Source organism: Coregonus clupeaformis, chromosome 35, assembly GCF_020615455.1.
Source record: "Coregonus clupeaformis isolate EN_2021a chromosome 35, ASM2061545v1, whole genome shotgun sequence".
Lineage (NCBI taxonomy): Eukaryota > Metazoa > Chordata > Actinopteri > Salmoniformes > Salmonidae > Coregonus > Coregonus clupeaformis.
Window position 1 is genome coordinate 27062802 of NC_059226.1, and position 27239 is coordinate 27090040.

The window sequence follows — 27239 nt, forward strand, 5'->3', positions numbered from 1 at the left end:
ATAATTTAACACATTTGCTGCTAGAAATTTGTTAATTGGCCGGTAGAAATGTGTTTAACATCCACTGAAGTAGCTAGCTAGCAAGTTTACTAAATAGCTACAGTAGTTGCCTTGGTAACCAAACAAACAGACTTGCTAGTTTAGCTAACCAAACCATCAGTACTAGCTTGCCACTATGAAAATCAAATTCAACTTTTGCTTTCAAAAGCAGCTCAAACATAGAACATGTAAGAATGAACTATAACCATTGAATTCTACCGTGCTGATATATCGTGCGTTATAGGGAAGTAATGCACGCTCTAGAATGCCCTTCAAGCCAATCAGAAGGGAGTATTCAACAATGCCATGGTATAACATCTTAATAATACCTTTATATCCCTGAACTAAAACATCAGCAAGACCCCTTCTGTCCACCTTCCTGTGGCTTTGGCAAGAGGGCACAGTATTTTAGGGGGCACAGTAAGTTTCACAGCACCCCCAGCCCTATTCCTCTGTCCTTTTTAAAGGGTGGGGGTTTGTCTTCATCTTTGAACCCCCACAGACAGCAGCTTCCTGTGGGGCAGTCATCAGACGTTATTCATTGGCTCCTGGGAAGCGCTGTAACAGTGTTCTAGAAGATCCAACCAGCTAATGAGTAAGCAGATGGAGGACCAAGGCAGCCAATGAGAGAGCAGCAATGAGACCAAGTCTGTCATTTTACCTTTCTTTTTTCTTGTCTTTTTTCCGTTTCACAAAATGACTTGTCGCTAATGAACGTCGATGGTGATCTGAGCAAATAAGTTATTAATAATTGTCATAAGTGTAGATGTTATATATCTCCAATGCATCTATATTATCAGTCACATACTACTTGGTTGTGGTCCTCTCAGGACTCTGTCTGTCTGTCTGTCTGTCTGTCTGTCTGTCTGTCTGTCTGTCTGTCTGTCTGTCTGTCTGTCTGTCTGTCTGTCTGTCTGTCTGTCTGTCTGTCTCGCGCTCTCTCTGTCTCGCTCTCTCTCTGTCTCCCTCTGTCTGTCTGTCTGTCTGTCTGTTTGTCTGTCTGTGTCTCTCTCTCTCTCTCTCTCTCTCTCTCTCTCTCTCTCTCTCTGTCTCTCTCTCTCTCTCTCTCTCTCTGGAGTAATAATAAAAAATTGAAGAGAAGGAACCGTTTAAGGTGTTTGTCTGCGTCCCAAATGGCACCCTGTTCCATATGTTTTCCACTACTTTTGACCAGGACCCATAGTGAACAGGGTGTCATTCGGGACGTAGCTGTTGTTTCACTACGATATGAGGCACTGGCTCATACAGGGGTCAACAGGTGCTGGAGATCCCAGGTCTGAACACCTGGTAGTCATACTAGGAGAGGAGGTATACACCCTCCTCCTGTCATGGAGAAGACCTCTTCACTCCTTTTTCCACTCCCTCTCTCCTTCTTCACTGCTCCCTGTGGGACAAGAGGAGAATATCTGTTAGTGCAGATGTGACATTTTCCCTTTTCACACTATCGTGTCGACCCAAACTGTACTGTGCTGGCCTTTCTTTTGACAGTACATTGTCCACTCCAGCACAGTTCCAGCAACTATGGTGGATGCGTAACCAGGTCAGCCCAGTACAGCTAGGCTGGGCTCAGTAGTGTGAACAGGACACTAGTGACTACTACAGTACTACAGTACTAGGGGAGTGTTTACCAGGACACTAGTGACTACTACAGTACTACAGTACCAGGGGAGTGTTTACCAGGACACTAGTGACTACTACAGTACCAGGGGAGTGTTTACCAGGACACTAGTGACTACTACAGTACTACAGTACCAGGGGAGTGTTTACCAGGACACTAGTGACTACTACAGTACTACAGTACCAGGGGAGTGTTTACCAGGACACTAGTGACTACTACAGTACCAGGGGAGTGTTTACCAGGACACTAGTGACTACTACAGTACTACAGTACCAGGGGAGTGTTTACCAGGACACTAGTGACTACTACAGTACTACAGTACCAGGGGAGTGTTTACCAGGACACTAGTGACTACTACAGTACTACAGTACCAGGGAGTGTTTACCAGGACACTAGTGACTACTACAGTACCAGGGAGTGTTTACCAGGACACTAGTGACTACTACAGTACTACAGTACCAGGGGAGTGTTTACCAGGACACTAGTGACTACTACAGTACTACAGTACCAGGGGAGTGTTTAACAGGACACTAGTGACTACTACAGTACTACAGTACCAGGGGAGTGTTTACCAGGACACTAGTGACTACTACAGTACCAGGGGAGTGTTTACCAGGACACTAGTGACTACTACAGTACTACAGTACCAGGGGAGTGTTTACCAGGACACTAGTGACTACTACAGTACTACAGTACCAGGGGAGTGTTTACCAGGACACTAGTGACTACTACAGTACTACAGTCCCAGGGGAGTGTTTACCAGGACACTAGTGACTACTACAGTACTACAGTACTAGGGGAGTGTTTACCAGGACTGACCTCCGGCTGAGTTCATGTCTGGGTTGGGGACGTGTGTGATGGAGAAGCGGGAGCGGGACACGCTGAAACGGGGGAACTGTGATGCTGCTGCTACCGGCTTGTCCTCGGGAGGCTTGGCAGCAGGGACCGGGACAGGGATGGGGACCGGGATGGGATCGGAGACCGGTGGCTCAGCTGTAGACGGGCTGGACAACGGGCTGGTCATCAATGGGATGTCATCCTCCCACTCAAACCCTCCACCTGAATGCACGCACACGCACACACACACACACACACACACACACACACACACACACACACACACACACACACACACACACACACACACACACACACACACACACACACACACACACAGGAGAGGAGTTTAGAACTGATACAGCATACCTGACTATAGCTTGTGGATTTCATTTTACATTTACATTTTAGTCATTTAGCAGACGCTCTTATCCAGAGCGACTTACAGTTTCCTCAGGGATCCATTCTTAATCCTCTTGGTCTCTTACTGTTCTTGTATCTGAAAGTATTTTTCACTCTTACCTTCTTCTGACATGTTGCCATCAGAGTCCTCTGAGGCATGTGGTGCCCTCTCCGGGGGGTGGAGGTGGTGACCCATGGTGGGGTGGAGGTGGTGGCCCATGGTGGGGTGGGGCTGGAGGTCCGGTTGTGGGTTCTCCCCGCCCGAGGCCTGGCCGCTGAACTCTGCTCCTGGGGGAAACGTGAAGTCAGCCAGCTCTCCTGTGGGGCTCTCCTGGAGGTTAAATAGAAATCAGTTAGAAAGTCTTACATCTACCAGTATAGAGAACAATAATTAAACTGGCCCAACTTTAAACATCACTTTTATGTTGTGTGACTGCTTATAAATGATTTGTGATGCATCTATGCAGTGGTTATAAAGACTATGAATGCTCTATAAAGCGTGGGGCCTTTTTTATCCAGTATGAAGTATTGCCATCCATTGACCATAGTGATGTCACTATGCTAGCAGAGTGACTGACCTGGTCGAACAGGAAGACGGTGACGTCATCAAAGAAGGACACGGCTTTCTTCTTCCTGTGCAGCTCGTCGCAGAAGGACTGTGTGAGGAGCGCGGGCATCTTGAGGAGGCTGCGGAGGTTTCTGGCCCCACTGCTATCGCTCACCACCACCGGCACCCCCATCACCTAGTCAAGTCAAGTCAGATTTATTTAAATAGCATTTTACATTGAGACAGTCACAACACACCTTACATCAGTGTGTCTTCATCCTGGTCCTGGGAACCCAAAGTGGAGCACGTTGTAGTTGTAGCCCTAGCATGAAGACACCTGATTCCACTATTCATGATGAGTTGATTAGTTTAATCAAGTGTATTAGTTCTTGGGCAGAAACACATAATGGGTCCTAAGGACCAGGTTTGGGAAACACTGCTTTACATAATTAAAGCTTGAATCTACAGCGGTGAAAGTGCCACATCCGTTTCCCAGGTGGCTGCTGAGGGGAGGACGGCTCATAATAATGTCTGGAATGGAGCAAATGGAATGGCATCAAACACCTGGACTCATGTGTTTGATGTATTTGATACCATTCCTCTAATTCTGCTCCAGTCATTACCATGAGCCCGTCCTCCCCAATGAAGGTGCCACCAGCCTCCTGTGGTCCGTTTGCGATATTACAACAAAAAAGAAGTTACTTCAAACAATAAACACAGTTTTTTTCCTCTCTGAAATCATTGCACATCATTGCACGTGCGATAGAATAGCAGAGTATGTACTACCATTCTGTTTTACCATCATGCTGGATGCTCATTTCCTCTAAACTAAAACGATAAGAAATGTGCCTGGGGCGACCAGTGGCGCTGCTGCTCCTATTGCGGATCTCAGGTTTAAAATATAATCAAATAATGTAGGAAAATGGGGAATGTGAATAAAACAACCAATAATATACCTCCCCCTCACTGTCCTCCTCACTCAGCTCCTCCTGCAGGTTGTAGCTCCGCAGCTCCTCGTCTGACTCACTGTCGTCTGACTCCTCCTCCTCCCCCTCCGTTAGAGGAGCTCGCCTCTCTACCTCCCGACACAGCTCCTGGAGGGAGGGGGAGCAGGCGAGGAGCGACGGAGAGGAGGTGAGGAGGCCAACGGAACCGTTCTGGTGTTCGCTGTAGCCCGCCTTCTCCTCCTCCTCTTCTTCCTCCTCCTCATACTCCTCCTCTTCTCCTCCTCTCTCTCCATTCTCTCCATCCTCGTCGACGTGATTAAACTCTGGCATGTCCTCCTCTCCCTCCCCGTCCTCCTCCTTCTCTTTCTTCACCTCCTCTCTGTAGTCTATGGTAGAGTCGGAGCCCAGGGACTGGATGGGGGAGTAGTCATCCTCTGAGGCCCTGTGATGGTTCTCCTGGTTGGGGTGTCTGGCTGAATCCTCCTGCACCATGGAGGAACCCTCAGACACCATGGTGGAGCTGCACCCAGATGCCGGCTCCTCTCCGCTGTGCTCAGACTCCAGGCCTACAGCTTCGTCAGGGGCTGATTCTTTGGCCAGGCAGCCCCCCATCTGAGGGGGGAAGGGGGCCAGCATGGAGAGGCACGGGCCGGGGACCGAGGAGGAGGGAGAGGAGGGGGGAGGGGAACCTGTGGTAGTGTCAAACAACACCACTCCATTTGTGTTTCTGTTTGTGTTTCCTGTCAGGTTTGTCAGGTCACGGTAACCGTCCTCTCTCTCCGTCTGTGGTCGGAGTTCATCTCTCCCCACCAACCTTATTGTCTGTTTCGAGGCTGTGTGCCCCACAAAGACCTGCTTATCTCCTGGACTTGAGAAGAAGTTACTCCCTTCATCCTGGGGACTCCTCTCGTTCTCCGCGTCGTAGTCAGAGAAGTAGGCAGAGTCCATGTACGGATTCTTGTCACTCATTCCCTTCAGCTGCAGCTCAGTGCAGCCAGAGGAGGAAGAGGTACACAGAGAGACCCCAACCCCATCACCCAGGTCCACCTGCTGAAGGACCATCTCATCCGACCTCGACCCCAGGCTAACCCCACCGCGGGCGAGGTGGTTCCCACCGAGGACTGGGTGTTGTTGTTGTTGGTGGTTTCCTACGCAGTCCAATAGGAACTCCCCGTTCCCACCTCCCTCCTTTAAGATGAACTCTGGGCTTTCATTGTTCTCTGTGTCGTAGCCGCTGTCCCGGGACTTGGGAAGGAGGGATGAGGAAGTGAAAGAAGAGGAAGCGAAAGAGGAGGAGAGGGAGGAGGAGGTATGGAGAAAGACGTCATCAAGGCTGAAGGACTCACAGGGGCTGGCGGCGGTAACCGACGACGACAGCGACAGCATGTTCAGGGTGTCCACGGAGTCGGGGGTTCCCACCGGGTTCTGCAGGGAGCGTCCGTGGCGGTGGTGGGCGGGGCTTATATCGTCTCCGACCTCGTCAGCATAGTCCAGCGAGAAGTCGGCCAAGATTCCAGAAGTGATGTCTGTGATGTCATCGTCCTCATCGTCGCTGATGTCCACTTGGCTGATGCTGGAATGACTGGCCATCTCCAACCCGCTGTCCAGCCCTCTGCTAGCCTCAAACAAGGACCCGACCGGCTCCAGCAGTACCCCTTCAGGGTGGGCCAACCCCATCCCCAGCCTCCTCTCCACCACACCACCAGACATCACCATCACTGGACCTCTAATGTCTTTAACATGTGAAGGTATCTCCCAAACATTACCTCCCTGTTTCTCTGTCAGGACTGCCTTAGTGCTGAGGCCTGTGCGAGTGTCAGGCTCCATGTATGTGGACGGGGATTGGATATAGCCTGGTTCTGGGATCATCTTGGGATGGGAGAACTGCCTCTCTCCTGTGAGCAGAGATGGGGTTTTACTGTGTCCCTCTAAAGACACTGTAGTTGTAGTTTTGGTTGTGGGGACGCCGTCCTTAACACCACCTTTGAGGTTAACATTCTTGACCTCAACAGAAGAGCTGGAGAGAGAGTCAACAGGAACACCTCTTAGATGACCTAGACACACAGGTTCATCTCTAGCTCTGTGGCACAGGTGAATATATGTAGTAGCACTACTGCCCTCACTGAGTCTGCTAGAGGAAGAGCAGACGCCGCTCTCTCTCCCTGTGGCCTCCATGTAGCCGAAGGCTCTGGAGCTGTGTTGGAGCATATTGCTACTGTTAGCCGAAGCAGCAGGCCACGAGTCTGTTACAGTAGCGGAGTGTGTCGCAGTGTTGATGTAATGGAGGTCCAGATAGCTGTCCTGTGATTGGCCTGTCTGCCTAAGGTCAAAGGTCATGCTGTTGTTATTGGCCGAGTGGTTGGAGGTCCAGTTGGTGGCTTCTCTCTCGGAGAAGAGGTCCCCAGTGTCCCCTTCTCCTCTTCTCCTGCCCCCCACCAAAAGTCCCCCGTCGCCTGTCACCACGTCGATGCTAATATGGTTAGCCATGGGTAGAGTCTTTCTGAGGGGAGCCATCATGTCATAGTAGCCTTCACTAACCGTACTCCTGGCTGTGGTGGTGAAGCCTTGGCTAGCCTCGAGATAGGGGTCACAGTGTCCCAGACTAGGACTACTCAGGCACTGGGAGTGGGAGGACCCCACCCCCAGAGGGGTTTCCAGCCTCCCCATTGGATGACGCAGGTTCTGCTGGGACGCTATGGGCGTGTCCTCTGATGATTGGCAACACGTCTCTCGAATGGGCGACTGCTCACAGTAGAAAGGCTGTCTCTGATTGGGTGAGAAGTACTGTTGGGACCGCCCCAGCTCCACGGGACTGGCTGTGCTGGCTGTCTGTCTCAGGAGAGGCTCCATGGTCAGGGACACGGCCGGGCTATTGTCAGAGTCATTGGTACTGTGTTTATCCCCGCTGCTGTCGCCTGCTGCTGCTGACCAGTTGGCACTTGACTGGGGCTGGGGCTGGGGCTGGGGCTTTGGGATCCTGCTCCCTGAGGAGAGGCTACCAGCCTCAGCCTCCAACCCGGGGCTGTAGTCCACCACACTACCATCCAGGTTGATATTACACTCCACCGGCTCCTCAATACGGATGTAGTACTCACTGCTGACCGAAGGGCTGTGGGCGCTCAACACCGGCACCACTCCTACCCCCGACCCTGACCCTGACCCGGAATGGTCCGACTCGTAGTAGGATGGGGAGACCCCCAGAGTGAGCCCGTCCCCTTTACAGCTGCCCGAGGTCGAGGTGTTCCCGACGGGGTAGTATACGTCCTGGTAGTGTGGGTTGCCCTGGCCCAGAGGCCCGCTGGTGGATGAGGAACAGTATGGCTGCTCGGCTCTCGCCTGCTCCCACTTGTACTCAAAGTTGAGCCCCCCGTAGCTGGTCTCTGTCACGGTCAGGATGTCGTCACCGCTGTCGGAGTGGAAGCTGTCCTGGGAGAAGTGTTCTAGAAGGGGGAAGGAGTTGCGGGAGGTGGAGGCCGGCTCCAACTTCACGTCCCCAGGGATAGGTGGTCGGGCTGGGGCAGGGACAGTGGTGTGGGCTGGGGCGTTGTGGCTGTGGGTGGAGCTGCCAGTCAGGTTCTGTCTCAGGGAGTTCCAGCGCTGTTCAAAGTCCTCCTGGACCGCACTTGCCCCCTTTGCACATAGGTAGGTGAGGAGGAGGTGTACCTCCTCACTGTTGGGTCTCTGCTCTGGCTGCAGCCAGCAGAACTGCATCACTTCATACCTGGGGAGGGGTGGGGGAGGAGAGTGGGAGGGAGGGAGGGAGAGAGAGAGAGGGAGGGACAGAGGGACACAGGGAGGGACACAGGGAGGGAGGGGGAGAGAGAGAGAGAGAGAGAGGGAGAGAGGGAGGGAGGGAGAGAGGGAGGGAGGGAGAGAGGGAGAGAGGGGGGAGGGAGGGAGAGTGGGAGGGACACAGGGAGGGAGGGGGAGGGAGCGAAAGACAGAGGGAGGGAGGGAGGGAGGGAAGGATGGAGGGGGAGAGAGAGAGAGGGAGGGATAGAGGGAGAGAGAGTGGGAGGGACACATGGAGGGAGGGGGGGTGGGAGGACGAGGGAGGGAGGGAGGGAGGGAGGGAGGGAGGGAGGGAGGGAGGGAGGGAGGGAGGGAGGGAGGGAGGGAGGGAGGAGGGAGGGACACAGGGAGGGAGGAGAGAGAGGGAGGGAGGGACAGAGGGAGAGAGGGGGAGGGAGGGAGGGAGGGAGAGTGGGAGGGAGGGGCAGACATAGAAAGAGAGAGCAGAGGGTTGGGGAAGGGATGAAGAAGTGTTCCTCTGTAATTCTGTAGGTACATCAATAGTCAATTTATTATGACAAATAGCTGCTGTTTGACACTGAAATGAGGCAGCTACCATGGAATTGATTTAGGAAATGGCAATATGATGAGGAAGTCATTTGTCAGCTGTTTCTGGCCACCAGTCTTACAATCTGACAAGGATATATACAAGCCAGATACAGAAACGGTGATTGGAAAGATTGGTTAGCATATAGGAAGGTGTGTGTGTGTGTGTGTGTGTGTGTCAGTGTGTACTTGTTTGTGTTTGTGTCTGTGTGTGTCAGCATTAAATACTCAGGTTGTTTTAAATGAGTAACATGCTTGATAAAAGGACCACTATTTGTCAGACGTCCAGAGAAGGATGAATACGTAGGTGTTTTGTACTGTACGTGTGAGATGCCAGAGGGGTCGAACAGGATGGGAGAAATATGTATTATATGGTCCTGACAAAAAGAGAGCCTTATAGACATTTTAACAAGGTATTGATTTGAACCCATGTCAGGAGAAGAAGACTAATGGTTGGTTAGTGTGCCAGTATAAAAGGCACTGATTGGTTTATATGAGGATAGGGACTAGTAATGATTGGTTACTGAGCAAAGCATTGTGGTATATCTTGTGTAGACACCCGTGTGCGCGTGCATTTGTACACTTGTGCGAGTGTGTGTGCGCGCATTAGTGCAGAGAATGACAAGAGTGTGCAAAGCTGTCATCAAGGCAAAGGGTGGCTACTTTGAAGAATTTGATTTGTTTAACACTTTTTGGGTTACTACATGATTCCATATGTGTTATTACATAGTTTGATATCTTCACTATTATTATACAATGTAGAAAATAGTAAAAATAAAGAAAAACCCTGGAATGAGTAGGTCTGTCCAAACTTTTGACTGGTACTGTATGTGTGCATGCGTGTGTTTGTCTGTGTGTGTATCTGTGTGTGTGTACTCACCAGCGCTCAGCCAGCGGTACTTTGAGCCGGGGCTTGGTCAGTTTGAGCTGCTGTTCCTTCACAGCGTAGGTCAGGACCTGTCTGTCAGTGTAGTGTCTGTACGGCTGGTTCCCCAGCTCAAACAACTCCCAGATAGTCACTCCCAGAGACCTAGAACACAGACAAACCTATGAAGTAACGTCTTCAGATGAGGAACTTCATAGCTGACCATGTGGCCTGACTAGGAAAAACTCTGAATAACAGATCTCAGAGTTGCTCTTGGGCAGGGAAAACTCCTAGCCCTATTCAATAGAGGTTTGATTTGATTTAGCAGGTTTTGATTAGCCTTTGTTTAGTCCCAGTCTGTTTGTGCTGCCATGACAACTCCTTGTCCCTCACTGTCATGCCACACCTGGATTGACAATGAGCTATGGAGTTGGCAAGACCACAAACAGACTGGGACCAGGCTAGATTTGGTTGAAGAGATGTATCAATAACACCATAAGTCAGATCTGGGACCAGGCTAGATTTGGTTGAAGAGATGTATCAATAACACCATAAGTCAGATCTGGGACCAGGATAGGTTTGGTTGAAAAGTTGTATTAATAACACTGTCAGTCTGATCTTGGACCAGGCTAGGTTTGGTTGTGTTTAATAATCAAGGGAAGAGTTGTATCGTTGACCTTAACAATAACACCATAGGGGCTGAGTCAACCATTGTGTATGGTGCTGATACCATTCATACCTACACCTTGACCTCTGATCCCTCCCCCCTGCTCACCAGACGTTGCTATCCTTGGTCTGGTCCACCACCAGTAGGTTACCATGCACCTCGTCTATGAGCTCTGGGGCGATCCAACGCAGCGGCACCCAGATCTGGTCTGGGGTCACAAAATAGTCATCCTACAGAGAGAGAGTTTATATAAGATACATTAAGACAACACCCAGATCTGGTATGGAGTCAGTCCTACTGAAAGAGGGTGTATATAAGATACATTAAGACAACACCCAGATCTGGTATGGAGTCAGTCCTACTGAAAGAGGGTGTATATAAGATACATTAAGACAACACCCAGATCTGGTATGGAGTCAGTCCTACAGAAAGAGGGTGTATATAAGATACATTAAGACAACACCCAGATCTGGTATGGAGTCAGTCCTACTGAAAGAGGGTGTATATAAGATACATTAAGACAACACCCAGATCTGGTATGGAGTCAGTCCTACTGAAAGAGGGTGTATATAAGATACATTAAGACAACACCCAGATCTGGTATGGAGTCAGTCCTACTGAAAGAGGGTGTATATAAGATACATTAAGACAACACCCAGATCTGGTATGGAGTCAGTCCTACAGAAAGAGGGTGTATATAAGATACATTAAGACAACACCCAGATCTGGTATGGAGTCAGTCCTACTGAAAGAGGGTGTATATAAGATACATTAAGACAACACCCAGATCTGGTCTGGAGTCAGTCCTACTGAAAGAGGGTGTATATAAGATACATTAAGACAACACCCAGATCTGGTATGGAGTCAGTCCTACTGAAAGAGGGTGTATATAAGATACATTAAGACAACACCCAGATCTGGTATGGAGTCAGTCCTACTGAAAGAGGGTGTATATAAGATACATTAAGACAACACCCAGATCTGGTCTGGAGTCAGTCCTACTGAAAGAGGGTGTATATAAGATACATTAAGACAACACCCAGATCTGGTCTGGAGTCAGTCCTACAGAGTAGAGTAGAATAGAGTAGAGCAGAATATGTTGATTGAAATACTACTTTATTGTCTATCTGTTACTATGGAAACTATTCTTCTGTCTCACCCCCTATTCAGTATGGAGAAAAAATCCATGATAAAATCCAAACTGGTTTATTACTGTAGACTCACCTAGACTGGTTTATTACTGTAGACTCACCTAGACTGGTTTATTACTGTAAACTCACCTAGACTGGTTTATTACTGTAAACTCACCTAGACTGGTTTATTACTGTAAACTCATTAAGACTGGTTTATTACTGTAGACTCACCTAGACTGGTTTATTACTGTAAACTCACCTAGACTGGTTTATTACTGTAGACTCACCTAGACTGGTTTATTACTGTAGACTCACCTAGACTGGTTTATTACTGTAAACTCACCTAGACTGGTTTATTACTGTAAACTCACCTAGACTGGTTTATTACTGTAAACTCATTAAGACTGGTTTATTACTGTAGACTCACCTAGACTGGTTTATTACTGTAAACTCATTAAGACTGGTTTATTACTGTAGACTCACCTAGACTGGTTTATTACTGTAGACTCACCAAGATTGCTTTATTACTGTAAACTCATTAAGACTGGTTTATTACTGTAGACTCACCTAGACTGGTTTATTACTGTAGACTCACCAAGACTGGTTTATTACTGTAAACTCACCTAGACTGGTTTATTACTGTAAACTCACCTAGACTGGTTTATTACTGTAAACTCACCTAGACTGGTTTATTACTGTAAACTCATTAAGACTGGTTTATTACTGTAGACTCACCTAGACTGGTTTATTACTGTAGACTCACCTAGACTGGTTTATTACTGTAGACTCACCTAGACTGGTTTATTACTGTAAACTCACCTAGACTGGTTTATTACTGTAGACTCACCTAGACTGGTTTATTACTGTATACTCACCTAGACTGGTTTATTACTGTAAACTCACCTAGACTGGTTTATTACTGTAAACTCATTAAGACTGGTTTATTACTGTAGACTCACCTAGACTGGTTTATTACTGTAGACTCACCAAGATTGCTTTATTAGTGTAAACTCATTAAGACTGGTTTATTACTGTAGACTCACCTAGACTGGTTTTTACTGTATACTCACCTAGACTGGTTTATTACTGTAAACTCATTAAGACTGGTTTAACACAGTAGACTCACCAAGACTGGTTTATTACTGTAAACTCACCTAGACTGGTTTATTACTGTAGACTCACCAAGACTGGTTTATTACTGTAAACTCATTAAGACTGGTTTATTACTGTAGACTCACCTAGACTGGTTTATTACTGTAGACTCACCAAGACTGGTTTATTACTGTAAACTCATTAAGACTGGTTTATTACTGTAGACTCACCTAGATTGGTTTTTACTGTATACTCACCTAGACTGGTTTATTACTGTAGACTCACCAAGATTGCTTTATTACTGTAAACTCATTAAGACTGGTTTATTACTGTAGACTCACCTAGACTGGTTTATTACTGTAGACTCACCAAGACTGGTTTATTACTGTAAACTCACCTAGACTGGTTTATTACTGTAAACTCACCTAGACTGGTTTATTACTGTAAACTCACCTAGACTGGTTTATTACTGTAAACTCATTAAGACTGGTTTATTACTGTAGACTCACCTAGACTGGTTTATTACTGTAGACTCACCTAGACTGGTTTATTACTGTAGACTCACCTAGACTGGTTTATTACTGTAAACTCACCTAGACTGGTTTATTACTGTAGACTCACCTAGACTGGTTTATTACTGTATACTCACCTAGACTGGTTTATTACTGTAAACTCACCTAGACTGGTTTATTACTGTAAACTCATTAAGACTGGTTTATTACTGTAGACTCACCTAGACTGGTTTATTACTGTAGACTCACCAAGATTGCTTTATTAGTGTAAACTCATTAAGACTGGTTTATTACTGTAGACTCACCTAGACTGGTTTATTACTGTAAACTCATTAAGACTGGTTTAACACAGTAGACTCACCAAGACTGGTTTATTACTGTAAACTCACCTAGACTGGTTTATTACTGTAGACTCACCAAGACTGGTTTATTACTGTAAACTCATTAAGACTGGTTTATTACTGTAGACTCACCTAGACTGGTTTATTACTGTAGACTCACCAAGACTGGTTTATTACTGTAAACTCATTAAGACTGGTTTATTACTGTAGACTCACCTAGATTGGTTTTTACTGTATACTCACCTAGACTGGTTTATTACTGTAGACTCACCAAGATTGCTTTATTACTGTAAACTCATTAAGACTGGTTTATTACTGTAGACTCACCAAGACTGGTTTTTACTGTAGACTCACCAAGATTGCTTTATTACTGTAAACTCATTAAGACTGGTTTATTACTGTAGACTCACCTAGACTGGTTTATTACTGTAGACTCACCTTGTATTTGCTGTGTGAGAGGCCATAGTCTCCTATCTTTACTGTCATCTCTGAGGTCAGAAGGCAGTTCCTTAAGGCCAGGTCACTGTTGGTGTAAGGGGGAGAGAGAGGAACAGTTAGTCACATTTTTACATTATAGTCATTTAGCAGACGCTCTTATCCAGAGCGACTTACAGGAGCCATTAGGGTTAAGTGCCTTGCTCAAGGGTACATTGACAGATTTTTCACCTAGTCTGCTCGGGGATTTGAACCAGCGACCTTTCAGTTACTGGCCCAATGCTCTTAACAGCTAGGCTACCTGCCACCCAGTCACCAAACCAGACTAAATGATATGTAATACTCTGATCGCAATAACACTGTATCACAAGAAACCAATTCCATTCAATCATTATCATTGAATGTATTGTACCACATGAAAACATTATGCTTCACAACATTTACCACTAAATAGCATGAAGTACTGCACCAGTACTGTATCTAAGTGGATTTCTCGTTTTCTCTGTAGCTATTTCCAACTACTCCACAGGCAGCCAGATTTTGTTGATCTTAACTCTACCTATCATCAGCTCCTCAGCACATTGATTGGCTGCTACCATGGTAACAAGGAGAGAGGGGTTCCCCCCGGCAACAAAATCACTGATGCTGGAGTTTGTGAGAGTCACTCAGGCAGCACCAGGATGTTGTTACCGGGACAGACCAGCAGGGGACTCCAGAGCAACACAGCTTCAGTCATATCCTTACATATTTTCATATTTTTATTTAACATTTATTTAAACAGGTAAGGTAATTAGGAACAGATTCTGATTTATATAATATCCTCAATACCATTTAGAGACAGACCAGCTCCACTCACAGTCATAGTCTCTAGGGTGTGATGTCTGTCAGAGTGAGACTAGATCCTTCAATATGCTCTTTATCCTCCTGATTCAGTTCTCTCTATCTGTTTTCTGCCATTTGTGTAAATAAATGTGGCATATGTCACAAGTGTATGCTACCGTACACACAGTGTATATATCGTTGCTCTTCAATACAACATATCTGAAACATATAGCTATGGAATGATTGATATGTTCCAGGGCCTAAATTTGGACTCGAGTTCGTAAGGAAAAGTTGACCTGGGACACACTACCTGTACCTGTTTGTCCCGGTGTCCACTAACCCACCTGTGAATGAAGTTGTGTTAGTCCCGGTGTCCACTAACCCACCTGTGAATGACGTTGTGTTTGTGCAGGTGTCCACTAACCCACCTGTGAATGAAGTTGTGTTTGTGCAGGTGTCCACCAACCCACCTGTGAATGAAGTTGTGTTTGTGCAGGTGTCCACTAACCCACCTGTGAATGAAGTTGTGTTTGTGCAGGTGTCCACTAACCCACCTGTGAATGAAGTTGTGTTTGTGCAGGTGCAGTAGGCCCGAGGCGATCTCACATGCCATTCGCTGGAGGGTCAGGGGATCAGGGGTCACGGAGTTAGCCGCCCGACAGCTGCGCAGGTAACTCTTCAGGTCGCCCTGATGACCAGGACAGGAAGTGATGTCATAAAATGATTAGGCACTCTATGGCACCATATTCCCTAGTGCACTATATAGTTGTGCAGTATATATGAATATAGGATGCCATTTGGGACGCACACAACATATGTTTGTAATGTATGCATGTATAATAGCCCATCCCAATTTGCTCTCATCCACTTCACCTTGTTCCACCTATGTTTGCTGATCCTTAAGGTGTTAGCAGTATGGTGGAAGCTCTGATCTGTAAGGTGTTAGCGGTATGGTGGAAGCTCTGATCTGTAAGGTGTTAGCGGTATGGTGGAAGCTCTGATCTGTAAGGTGTTAGCAATATGGTGGAAGCTCTGCGTCTACCTATCCAGAACCTTCTGCAAACTCAGAAGAGATGGGGCCCAGAGGAAAGGGTACAGAGCAGATTGTCACTGGCTGTAACAATACTGTATTCCACCAACAGGGGGAGCAAGTATCCATCTCACCAGAGGACAGAACTCCATATAGCAGGTAGGGTGTGACCTCTGAGATGGGGGTTAGGGGGTTAGGGGGCTAGGGGATGTTTCTCTCACCAGAGGACATAACTCCATTATTAGTAGGTAGGGTGTGACCTCTGAGATGGGGGTTAGGGGTTAGGGGGCTAGGGGATGTTTCTCTCACCAGTGGACAGAACTCCATGATTAGTAGGTAGGGTGTAACCTCTGAGCACTGTGCCAGGCACTGCAGTAGGGCTGGGTTCTGGAGGGCACTGGGGGAAGGGGGGAGGTAGAGGAGATGGGTCATAGTTCAACAGTCATGTTTACAGTCACAGTTTATAGTGAACATACAATCAGAACACATGGAAACAGGTAGCAGGATAACCATGTATAGCCATTCATTCATTCATTTATCCATTCATTCGTTAATTCACCCATTCATTCATTCACCCACCCATTCATTAATTTATCAATTCATTAATTTATCCATTAATTAATTCATTGATTTATCACATTCATTGTACTGGGTAGTGTGAGGGGGGTACACAGGGTATGAGATCCATATTGTTTTGGTTCTGACCGGTATGGCTGTGCCTCCTCCAGGAAGTGCATCTGGTCCTGGACACTGGCACTGGCCTTCAGCTCCTTGACCACCACCTGGGTGGCACTGAGCCCTGCATTCACCTCCCCCAGGATAACCTATACAGGACCGACAGAGACACAGTCAGAGAGACAGAGATCAGTTCCTTAACCACTACCTGAGACCTGCATTCACCTCCCCCAGGAGAACCTATACAGGACCCACAGAGACACAGACAGAGAGACAGACGGACACACACACACACACACACACACACACACACACACACACACACACACACACACACACACACACACACACACACACACACACAGAAAGACAGAGAGACAGACAGACAGAGCACAACGTACAGTGCAGCACTAACTAAAATGCTTTGGCCCAGGAAGCAATGCAGATTAAATGGAATTCAGTGTGACATGTAGATAGTCACAGCTCTCAGACAGACAAGGCTGTAGGTCAGGTTTGGCCCTAACAAGATCAACACCACATTACACACACATTCCACACACACTACCTCACAGCACACAGTAGTGTGTCTCAAATGGCACCCTATCCCCTATATAGTGCACTACTTTTGACCAGGGCCCATAAGGATTTGGCCCAAAGTAGTGCAATATATAGGGAATAGGGTGCCATTTGGGATGCTGACAATAACATGGGGGAAAGCGGGAGGACATAGGAGAGAGGGAAGATATAGGAGAGAGGGAGGACATAGTAGAGAGGGAAGATATAGGAGAGAGGGAGGACATAGGAGAGAGGGAAGATACAGGAGAGAAGGAAAGAGGGAAGATATAGGAGAGAGGGAGGACAAAGGAGAGAGGGAGGATATAGGAGAGAGGGAGGATATAGGAGAGAGGGAGGACAAAGGAGAGAGGGAGGATATAGGAGAGAGGGAGGATATAGAAGAGAGGGAGGACAAAGGAGAGAGGGAAAGAGGGAAGATATAGGAGAGAGGGAGGACAAAGGAGCGAGGGAGGATATAGGAGAGAGGGAGGATATAGGAGAGAGGGAGGACAAAGGAGAGAGGGATGATATAGGAGAGAGGGAGGATATAGGAGAGAGGGAGGATATAGGAGTGAGGGAGGACAAAGGAGAGAGGGAGGATATAGGAGAGAGGGAGGATATAGGAGAGAGGGAGGATATAGGAGAGAGGGAGGACAAAGGAGAGAGGGAGGATATAGGAGAGAGGGAGGATATAGGAGAGAGGGAGGACAAAGGAGAGAGGGAGGATATAGGAGAGAGGGAGGATATAGGAGAGAGGGAAAATATAGGAGAGAGGGAAAGAGGGAAGATATAGGAGCGAGGGAGGATATAGGAGAGAGGGAGGATATACGAGAGAGGGAAAGAGGGAAGATACAGGAGAGAGGGAGGATATAGGAGAGAGGGAGGATATAGGCAGAGGGAAGATACAGGAGAGAGGGAAGATATAGGAGTGAGGGAAGATATAGGAGAGAGGGAAAGAGGGAAGATATAGGAGAGAGGGAGGATATAGGAGAGAGGGAGGATATAGGAGAGAGGGAGGACAAAGGAGAGAGGGAGGATATAGGAGAGAGGGAGGATATAGGAGAGGGAAATATAGGAGAGAGGGAAAATATAGGAGAGAGGGAAAGAGGGAGGATATAGGAGAGAGGGAGGATATACGAGAGAGGGCAAGAGGGAAGATACAGGAGAGAGGGAGGATATAGGAGAGAGGGAGGATATAGGAGAGAGGGAGGATATAGGAAGAGGGAAGATACAGGAGAGAGGGAAGATATAGGAGAGAGGGAAGATATAGGAGAGAGGGAGGACAAAGGAGAGAGGGAAGATATAGGAGAGAGGGAGGATATAAGAGAGAGGGAGGATATAGGAAGAGGGAAGATACAGGAGAGAGGGAAGATATAGGAGAGAGGGAAGATATAGAAGAAAGGCAGGACAAAGGAGAGAGGGAAGATATAGGAGAGAGGGAGGATATAGAAGAGAGGTAGGACAAAGGAGAGAGGGAGGATATAGGAGAGAGGGAGGATATAGGAGAGAGGGAGGACAAAGGAGAGAGGGAAAGAGGGAAGATATAGGAGAGAGGGAGAATATAGGAGAGAGGGAGGATATAGGAGAGCGGGAGGATATAGGAAGAGGGAAGATACAGGAGAGAGGGAAGATATAGGAGAGAGGGAGGACAAAGGAGAGAGGGAAGATATAGGAGAGAGGGAGGATATAGGAGAGAGGGAGGACAAAGGAGAGAGGGAGGATATACGAGAGAGGGAAAGAGGGAAGATACAGGAGAGAGGGAGGATATAGGAGAGAGGGAAGATATAGTAGAGAGGGAGGATATAGGAGAGAGGGAAGATATAGTAGAGAGGGAGGATATACAAGAGAGGGAGGATATAGGAGAGAGGGAAGATATAGAAGAGAGGGAAAGAGGGAAGATATAGGAGAGAGGGAGGACAAAGGAGAGAGGGAGGATATAGGAGAGAGGGAAGATATAGGAGAGGGAGGATATAGGAGAGAGGGAGGATATAGGAGAGAGGGAGGATATACAAGAGAGGGAAAGAGGGAAGATACAGGAGAGAGGGAGGATATAGGAGAGAGGGAGGATATAGGAGAGAGGGAGGATATAGAAGAGAGGGAGGACAAAGGAGAGAGGGAGGATATAGGAGAGAGGGAGGATATAGGAGAGAGGGAGGACAAAGGAGAGAGGGAGGATATAGGAGAGAGGGAGGATATAGGAGAGAGGGAGGATATAGGAGAGAGGGAGGATACAGGAGAGAGGGAAGATATAGGAGAGAGGGAGGATATAGGAGAGAGGGAAGATACAGGAGACAGGGAAAGAGGGAGGGAGGAGGGTGCAAAGACACAGGCTGCTGTCTTGTTCCACTCTTTAGCCTTATTATCCCCAAAGTGTACACTCGTTCACTCAAAACATTTGACATTTCCAGTCATTTAGCAGACACTCTTATCCAGAGCGACTTACAGTAGTGAGTGCATACATTTTCATACTTTTTTTGTACTGTTCCCCCATGGGAATCGAACCCACAATGGACTGGTATAACACACTGTGAAACCTCCCTCTAGCTGGTCCATGCTTAAACAATGCCTTTACTGTACATCCCTGAGGGGAAGTGAGCTAGCTAGTGCATACTTCAGGAAGAAGGGTAGCGAATCAGAACCCAGCTACAGACTTTGGGAGGACTGGTTTCTGTGTCGTTACTATGTGTTAAGAAGATGATCTGGGGTGCAGCTCACCTTGCCAAACCAACCATGTCCTATCTCCTTCACATAGAGTAGACTGTGGCGACCCAGCTCTGACGATTTCAACAGCTGGACTGCAGAGACAGAGAGAAGGGGGGAAGGGGGGTGGAGAGAGAGAGAGTTAGACACATTCCAATTGTAGCCTGGAGACAGACACATTCCCATTGTTAGACTTCTAGACTGTTAGAATGAAGAGAGGATGGAATAAGAGAGAGAGAGAGAGAGAAAGAGAGAGGGAGGAAGAGAGGAAGAGAGTGAGAGAGAGAAAGAGAGAGGGAGGGAGGAAGAGAGGGAGAGAGAGAGGGAGGGAGAGAGGGAGGGAGAGAGATAGAGAGAGAGAGGAAGAGAGGGAGGGAGAGAGAGGGAGGAAGAGAGGGCGCGAGAGAGAGAGAGAGAGAGAGAGAGGGGGAGAGAGGGAGCGAGGGAGAAAGAGAGAGAGAAAGAGATGGAGGAAGAGAGGGAGAGATCGAGAGAGAGAGAGAGAGAGAGAGAGAGAGAGAGAGAGAGAGAGAGAGAGAGAGAGAGAGAGAGAGAGAGAGAGAGAGAGAGAGAGAGAGAGAGAGAGGGAGGGAGAGAGAGAGAGAGAGAGGAAGAGAGGGAGAGAGAGAGGGAGGGAGAGAGATAGATAGAGAGAGAGAGAGAGAGAGAGAGAGAGAGAGAGAGGACGAGAGGGAGAGAGGGAGAAAGAGAGAGAGAAAGAGATGGAGGAAGAGAGGGAGAGAGGGAGAGAGAGAGGGATGAAGAGAGGGAGAGACAGAGGGAGAGTGGGAGAGAGAGAGAGAGGAAGTGAGGGAGAGAGGGAGAGAGGAAGAGAGGGAGGGATAGAGGGAGAGAGAGAGAGAGAAGGAAGGAGGGAGGGAGGAAGAGAGGGAGAGAGGGAGGGAGAGAGAGAGAGAGAGAGGGGAAGTAATAAAGATAAACAGTAAAGTGTGGGTCATCACCACTCATCACATCTTAATATAAGAATCAGATTCAAATAGAAATGCATAAGTAATACAATGTGAATACAGAGATAATAACAGAAGACAACTGGAGTGCCATAGGCAGAACAACAGAGAGAGAGAGAGAGAGGGATACAGTTAAAAAGCACTTCATCTTAGTAATAATAAAGAGATATCTCCTAGGGAACTAAAATGTTGCTTTTTAAAGTTGAGCAGAGAAAACAAATACATAATCGTCCTCAAACAAACTGAAGAGACAGAAACTCCTCTGAAGGCACTATGCTGTCAGCTTACATGGCAGCATCCCAACTGGCACCCTATTTTCTATATTGTGCACTACCTTTGACCAGGGCTCATAGGGCTCTGGTCAAAATTAGTGCACTAAGTAGGGAATAGGGTGCCATTTGAGACTCGACCCATGGTTCCACTCAGACACCATTACAGAGTTACTCTTAAGAACTGATAACAACTCCTCCTAAATAACCCCAGTCTGTCTATCTGTGTCCACAACTCCTAAATAACACCAGTCTGTCTATCTGTGTTCACAACTCCTAAATAACACCAGTCTGTCTATCTGTGTCCACAACTCCTAAATAACACCAGTCTGTCTATCTGTGTTCACAACTCCTAAATAACACCAGTCTGTCTATCTGTGTTCACAACTCCTTAATAACACCAGTCTGTCTATCTGTGTTCACAACTCCTTAATAACACCAGTCTGTCTATCTGTGTCCACAACTCCTAAATAACACCAGTCTGTCTATCTGTGATCACAACTCCTAAATAACCCCAGAGTCTGTCTATCTGTCAACTCCTACAGAGTTGAGCATCATATTACTAGAAACAAGTACCTTGACGAATCCTCATTATTCAGAGATGATGATGATGATGATGGTGAAGGTGGTGATGAAGTTAAAGTAGCTGGAATGGTGGAAAAAGTAGCTGGAGTGGTAGAGCGGCCAGCCGTCCACCCTGAGGTAGAGCACCGTGTGTGTGTACGGTATGTGTGCGGTGAATGGGTCCGGTCCCAGAGAGGACGGTGTGTGTGTGTGAAGAAAAGCTCTCCCCGTCCACAGAAGTGATGAGAGACCAGCCACAGAAAGTGTGTGTGAGAGTCCATGGCCCCAGTCCTGGTGTGTGTGTCAGAGAGAAGAGAAAAACCCATGACCGCTGGGGCCACGTCAGCCAACCCTCCACAGGGTTTAACCCTACGAGCCCTCACACAGCTGAACAAGCTGCCTGCCTCCCTCTCTCTCTCTCTCTCTCTCTCCCAGTCCAGAATCGCTGATCGCACTGCATCCTCCTCACACTAGAAGACACACTGTTCCAAAACTAAACATGTTCCAGAACCCCATCCATGAACCTTCCTCCCAGCTGTCACACAGACAGTACTGTCTCCTCTCCTCTTTTGACTGGGTCAGCTCTGTCTCTCCTCTTTTGACTGGGTCAGCTCTGCCTCTCCTCTATAGACTGGGTCAGCTCTGCCTCTCCTCTATAGACTGGGTCAGCTCTGTCTCTCCTCTATAGACTGGGTCTCAGCTCTGTCTCTCCTCTATAGACTGGGTCTCAGCTCTGCCTCTCCTCTATAGACTGGATCTCAGCTCTGTCTCTCCTCTATAGACTGGGTCTCAGCTCTGTCTCTCCTCTATAGACTGGATCAGCTCTGTCTCTCCTCTATAGACTGGGTCTCAGCTCTGTCTCTCCTCTATAGACTGGGTCTCAGCTCTGTCTCTCCTCTATAGACTGGGTCTCAGCTCTGTCTCTCCTCTATAGACTGGGTCTCAGCTCTGTCTCTCCTCTATAGACTGGGTCAGCTCTGTCTCTCCTCTATAGACTGGGTCTCAGCTCTGCCTCTCCTCTATAGACTGGGTCAGCTCTGTCTCTCCTCTATAGACTGGGTCTCAGCTCTGTCTCTCCTCTATAGACTGGGTCAGCTCTGTCTCCCCTCTATAGACTGGGTCAGCTCTGTCTCTCCTCTATAGACTGGGTCAGCTCTGTCTCTCCTCTATAGACTGGGTCAGCTCTGTCTCTCCTCTATAGACTGGGTCAGCTCTGTCTCTCCTCTATAGACTGGGTTCAGCTCTGTCTCTCCTCTATAGACTGGGTCAGCTCTGTCTCTCCTCTATAGACTGGGTTCAGCTCTGTCTCTCCTCTATAGACTGGGTCTCAGCTCTGTCTCTCCTCTATAGACTGGGTCTCAGCTCTTTCTCTCCTCTATAGACTGGGTCAGCTCTGTCTCTCCTCTATAGACTGGGTCAGCTCTGCCTCTCCTCTATAGACTGGGTCTCAGCTCTGTCTCTCCTCTATAGACTGGGTCAGCTCTGTCTCTCCTCTATAGACTGGGTCAGCTCTGTCTCTCCTCTATAGACTGGGTCTCAGCTCTGTCTCTCCTCTATAGACTGGGTCAGCTCTGTCTCTCCTCTATAGACTGGGTCAGCTCTGTCTCTCCTCTATAGACTGGGTCTCAGCTCTGTCTCTCCTCTATAGACTGGGTCAGCTCTGTCTCTCCTCTATAGACTGGGTCTCAGCTCTGTCTCTCCTCTATAGACTGGGTCTCAGCTCTGTCTCTCCTCTATAGACTGGGTCAGCTCTGCCTCTCCTCTATAGACTGGGTCAGCTCTGTCTCTCCTCTATAGACTGGGTCTCAGCTCTGTCTCTCCTCTATAGACTGGGTCTCAGCTCTGTCTCTCCTCTATAGACTGGGTCTCAGCTCTGTCTCTCCTCTATAGACTGGGTCAGCTCTGTCTCTCCTCTATAGACTGGGTCTCAGCTCTGTCTCTCCTCTATAGACTGGGTCTCAGCTCTGTCTCTCCTCTATAGACTGGGTCAGCTCTGTCTCTCCTCTATAGACTGGGTCAGCTCTGTCTCTCCTCTATAGACTGGGTCTCAGCTCTGTCTCTCCTCTATAGACTGGGTCTCAGCTCTGTCTCTCCTCTATAGACTGGGTCTCAGCTCTGTCTGAGGCAACATAGCAGGAATCTCAACCAGCAGGGTCCTTCTCTGTATGTTGAACATAGAAGACAGAAGAGCAGTCCTTCTGCTGTTCTGATGTCGTCTGGTGAGGCTCCACTGTCTTTCTGTGAGGTTCTAGAGACTTTCTGTGAGGTTCTGGTTCTAGAAGATGTGTTGTTCTGTGTGCCGTCCGGTGAGGTTCTAGAAGACATGTTCTCCTTCTCTGAGCGCCGTGGCCAGCAACGCCATGTGTTCTGGTCAGGCATGACTCTCTCTCTCTGTCCGTTTGTCCAACCAACCTAATCTCCCAATCTCTCTTCCTTTCCCAAACCCAGACACCGCACTGGGTGTGCGCTGACGTACACGGTACACTGGTCATGCATGGCTCTGTCTGTGTGTGTCTAACCGACTCCGACTGTCAGGCATGTCCGTAGTGTGTCGCCTGACTGACTGACTGACATGCCAGCGCACTGTGTTCCCTAAGGACACTGGGAGCAGCAGTGACGTAAGAGACACATTATAATAGCCTTCTGTCTGTGTGTCACTGAGACTGACAGAAGCATTCCACATAGCGCCCCAACACACACACACACACACACACACACACACACACACACACACACACAGAGCTCTATGATATGCAGAGAGAAAGGTCTCTGTCATAGACACCCCACCCCTCCATCACCCTATCCCCCCACCCCTCCCCCTCCTCTCCATCACCCTATCCCCCCACCCCTCCCCCTCCTCTTCATCACCCTATCCCCCCCACCCCCCTCCCCCTCCTCTCCATCACCCTATCCCCCCACCCCCTCCCCCTCCTCTTCATCACCCTATCCCCCCACCCCTCCCCCTCCTCTCCATCACCCTATCCCCCCCACCCCTCCCCCTCCTCTCCATCACCCTATCCCCCCACCCCCTCCCCTCCTCTCCATCACCCTATCCCCCACCCCTCCCCCTCCTCTTCATCACCCTATCCCCCCACCCCTCCCCCTCCTCTCCATCACCCTATCCCCCCACCCCCTCCCCCTCCTCTTCATCACCCTATCCCCCCCACCCCTCCCCCTCCTCTCCATCACCCTATCCCCCCACCCCTCCCCCTCCTCTCCATCACCCTATCCCACCACCCCTCCCCTCCCCCTCCATCACCCTATCCCCCCACCCCCCTCTCCCTCCTCTCCATCACCCTATCCCCCCACCCCCTCTCCCTCCCTCTCCATCACCCTATCCCCCCACCCCTCCCTCTCCATCACCCTATCCCCCCACCCCCTCCCCCTCCTCTCCATCACCCTATCCCCCCACCCCTCCCTCTCCATCACCCTATCCCCCCCACCCCTCCCCCTCCTCTCCATCACCCTATCCCCCCCACCCCTCCCTCTCCATCACCCTATCCCCCCACCCCTCCGTCCGTCACTCCTGCCCATTCCCTCCTAGGTTGGCCCTGGTGCCATGACACCACCCTGTCCCTCTGTCTCTCATGCGTGTGCTTTTTTCTAGTATTTTTTTGTTTGTATTTTTTTTGTTGGGTGGAATGGATCAGCTTAATATTGCAGATAGATTGTATCTTCTATCAATGTAATTGTCTGCATCACTTCCAATCCCCCATGTTTATTTTTATTTTTTATATATATATATATATACTCCCCTTTATTACTTTTCAACCCCACCATCCTTTCCCTACTTGGAGTAAATTAGTGAACAACAATGCCCAGGCCTCTACTTCCGGTCTATACTTACTATCTACACCTTATGGACAGAGTTAATTTTACAATAATTCTATTATATATATATATATATATATATATATATATATATTTTTTTTTTTATTGCTCCTGAACTTCTTCTACTCTCAACCTCTCCGATCATTTTCATGATGTCCATCCGGTTTGCTTCTATATGCCATATCTTTCTAACTGTACTCTTTCCCAAAAGCTCCCAACATACAATCTATCTACTTATTATGGACACAGTATGCTTACATTATTAGCTATCTTTGTTATTATTTGTTGTTATTTGTTATTAGTCCCATCCTTCAACTCTATTCAATACCTCCCATCTATCTCTTAACACCATCCATATAGGATTTCAATTTTTTTCTAGTATTACATTGTTATAGATTACTGCATTGTTGGGTTATGAGTTTGCAAGAAAGCCATTTCACTGTGCATGTGACATTCAAACTTGAAACTATCTCCCTCTATTTCTCTGTCTCTCTCCCTTCCCCCCTTTCTGTTACACACAGTTAAACCCTCCCTGTATTGTAAACCATAATGCCAGTCCTCTGTCCCCTCCCTGTATTGTAAACCATAATGCCAGTCCTCTGTCCCCTCCCTGTATTGTAAAGCATAATGCCAGTCCTCTGTCCCCTCCCTGTATTGTAAAGCATAATGCCAGTCCTCTGTCCCCTCCCTGTATTGTAAACCATAATGCCAGTCCTCTGTCCCCTCCCTGTATTGTAAAGCATAATGCCAGTCCTCTGTCCCCTCCCTGTATTGTAAAGCATAATGCCAGTCCTCTGTCCCCTCCCTGTATTGTAAAGCATAATGCCAGTCCTCTGTCCCCTCCCTGTATTGTAAAGCATAATGCCAGTCCTCTGTCCCCTCCCTGTATTGTAAAGCATAATGCCAGTCCTCTGTCCCCTCCCTGTATTGTAAAGCATAATGCCAGTCCTCTGTCCCCTCCCTGTATTGTAAAGCATAATGCCAGTCCTCTGTCCCCTCCCTATATTGTAAAGCATAATGCAAGTCCTCTGTCCCCTCCCTGTATTGTAAAGCATAATGCCAGTCCTCTGTCCCCTCCCTGTATTGTAAAGCATAATGCCAGTCCTCTGTCCCCTCCCTGTATTGTAAACCATAATGCCAGTCCTCTGTCCCCTCCCTGTATTGTAAAGCATAATGCCAGTCCTCTGTCCCCTCCCTGTATTGTAAAGCATAATGCCAGTCCTCTGTCCCCTCCCTGTATTGTAAAGCATAATGCCAGTCCTCTGTCCCCTCCCTGTATTGTAAACCATAATGCCAGTCCTCTGTCCCCTCCCTATATTGTAAAGCATAATGCCAGTCCTCTGTCCCCTCCCTGTATTGTAAACCATAATGCCAGTCCTCTGTCCCCTCCCTGTATTGTAAAGCATAATGCCAGTCCTCTGTCCCCTCCCTGTATTGTAAAGCATAATGCCAGTCCTCTGTCCCCTCCCTGTATTGTAAAGCATAATGCCAGTCCTCTGTCCCCTCCCTGTATTGTAAAGCATAATGCCAGTCCTCTGTCCCCTCCCTGTATTGTAAAGCATAATGCCAGTCCTCTGTCCCCTCTCTGTATTGTAAAGCATAATGCCAGTCCTCTGTCCCCTCCCTGTATTGTAAACCATAATGCCAGTCCTCTGCTCCAGCGTTCCAGGAGCGCCACAGTGACAGTCCAGTGACACAGCCTCCTACTCCTCCATCCCCATCACTATCCCCTGGCCTAAAGGCTAAATCACAGCCTTTGTCTGTTGGTTGGTCCCCAGTGCTTGGTACCAGCCTACCAACTCAGCAGACACAGGACCCATTCACTGGGCATTCTCTAGACCCTAGCACGGCCACTGGGCAGGGGTTGTCACGGTGATAACAGCACACACACACCCTATCCCCTCCTCCTCTCTCTCTCTCTCTCTCTCTCTCTCTCTCTCTGTCCCTCCCTGCTCTCCTCTCTCTCTCTGTCCCTCCCTGCGCTCCTCTCTCTCTCTCTCTCTCTCTCTCTCTCTCTCTCTCTCTCTCTCTCTCCCTCTCCCTCCCCCCTCC

At 48.3% G+C, this 27239-nt stretch overlaps 1 protein-coding gene across 1 annotated transcript in view; it reads right to left on the reverse strand.

The window, feature by feature from the left end:
* Positions 1–1056: 1056 nt before the first annotated feature.
* The window catches only part of LOC121551841 (serine/threonine-protein kinase LMTK1-like), a 78252-nt gene continuing 52069 nt past the window's right edge, over positions 1057–27239 (reverse strand). The window contains exons 4-15 of the mRNA XM_045210985.1: positions 19571–19650; positions 16331–16449; positions 15935–16022; positions 15150–15283; positions 13777–13861; positions 10369–10490; positions 9609–9758; positions 4400–8111; positions 3475–3639; positions 3017–3227; positions 2477–2716; positions 1057–1423 (exon numbers count right to left, since the gene is read on the reverse strand). Of these exons, the coding sequence (XP_045066920.1) occupies positions 1383–1423; positions 2477–2716; positions 3017–3227; positions 3475–3639; positions 4400–8111; positions 9609–9758; positions 10369–10490; positions 13777–13861; positions 15150–15283; positions 15935–16022; positions 16331–16449; positions 19571–19650 (5147 nt within the window). The 3' untranslated portion in view covers positions 1057–1382. The remainder of the gene's footprint in view (positions 1424–2476; positions 2717–3016; positions 3228–3474; positions 3640–4399; positions 8112–9608; positions 9759–10368; positions 10491–13776; positions 13862–15149; positions 15284–15934; positions 16023–16330; positions 16450–19570; positions 19651–27239) is intronic.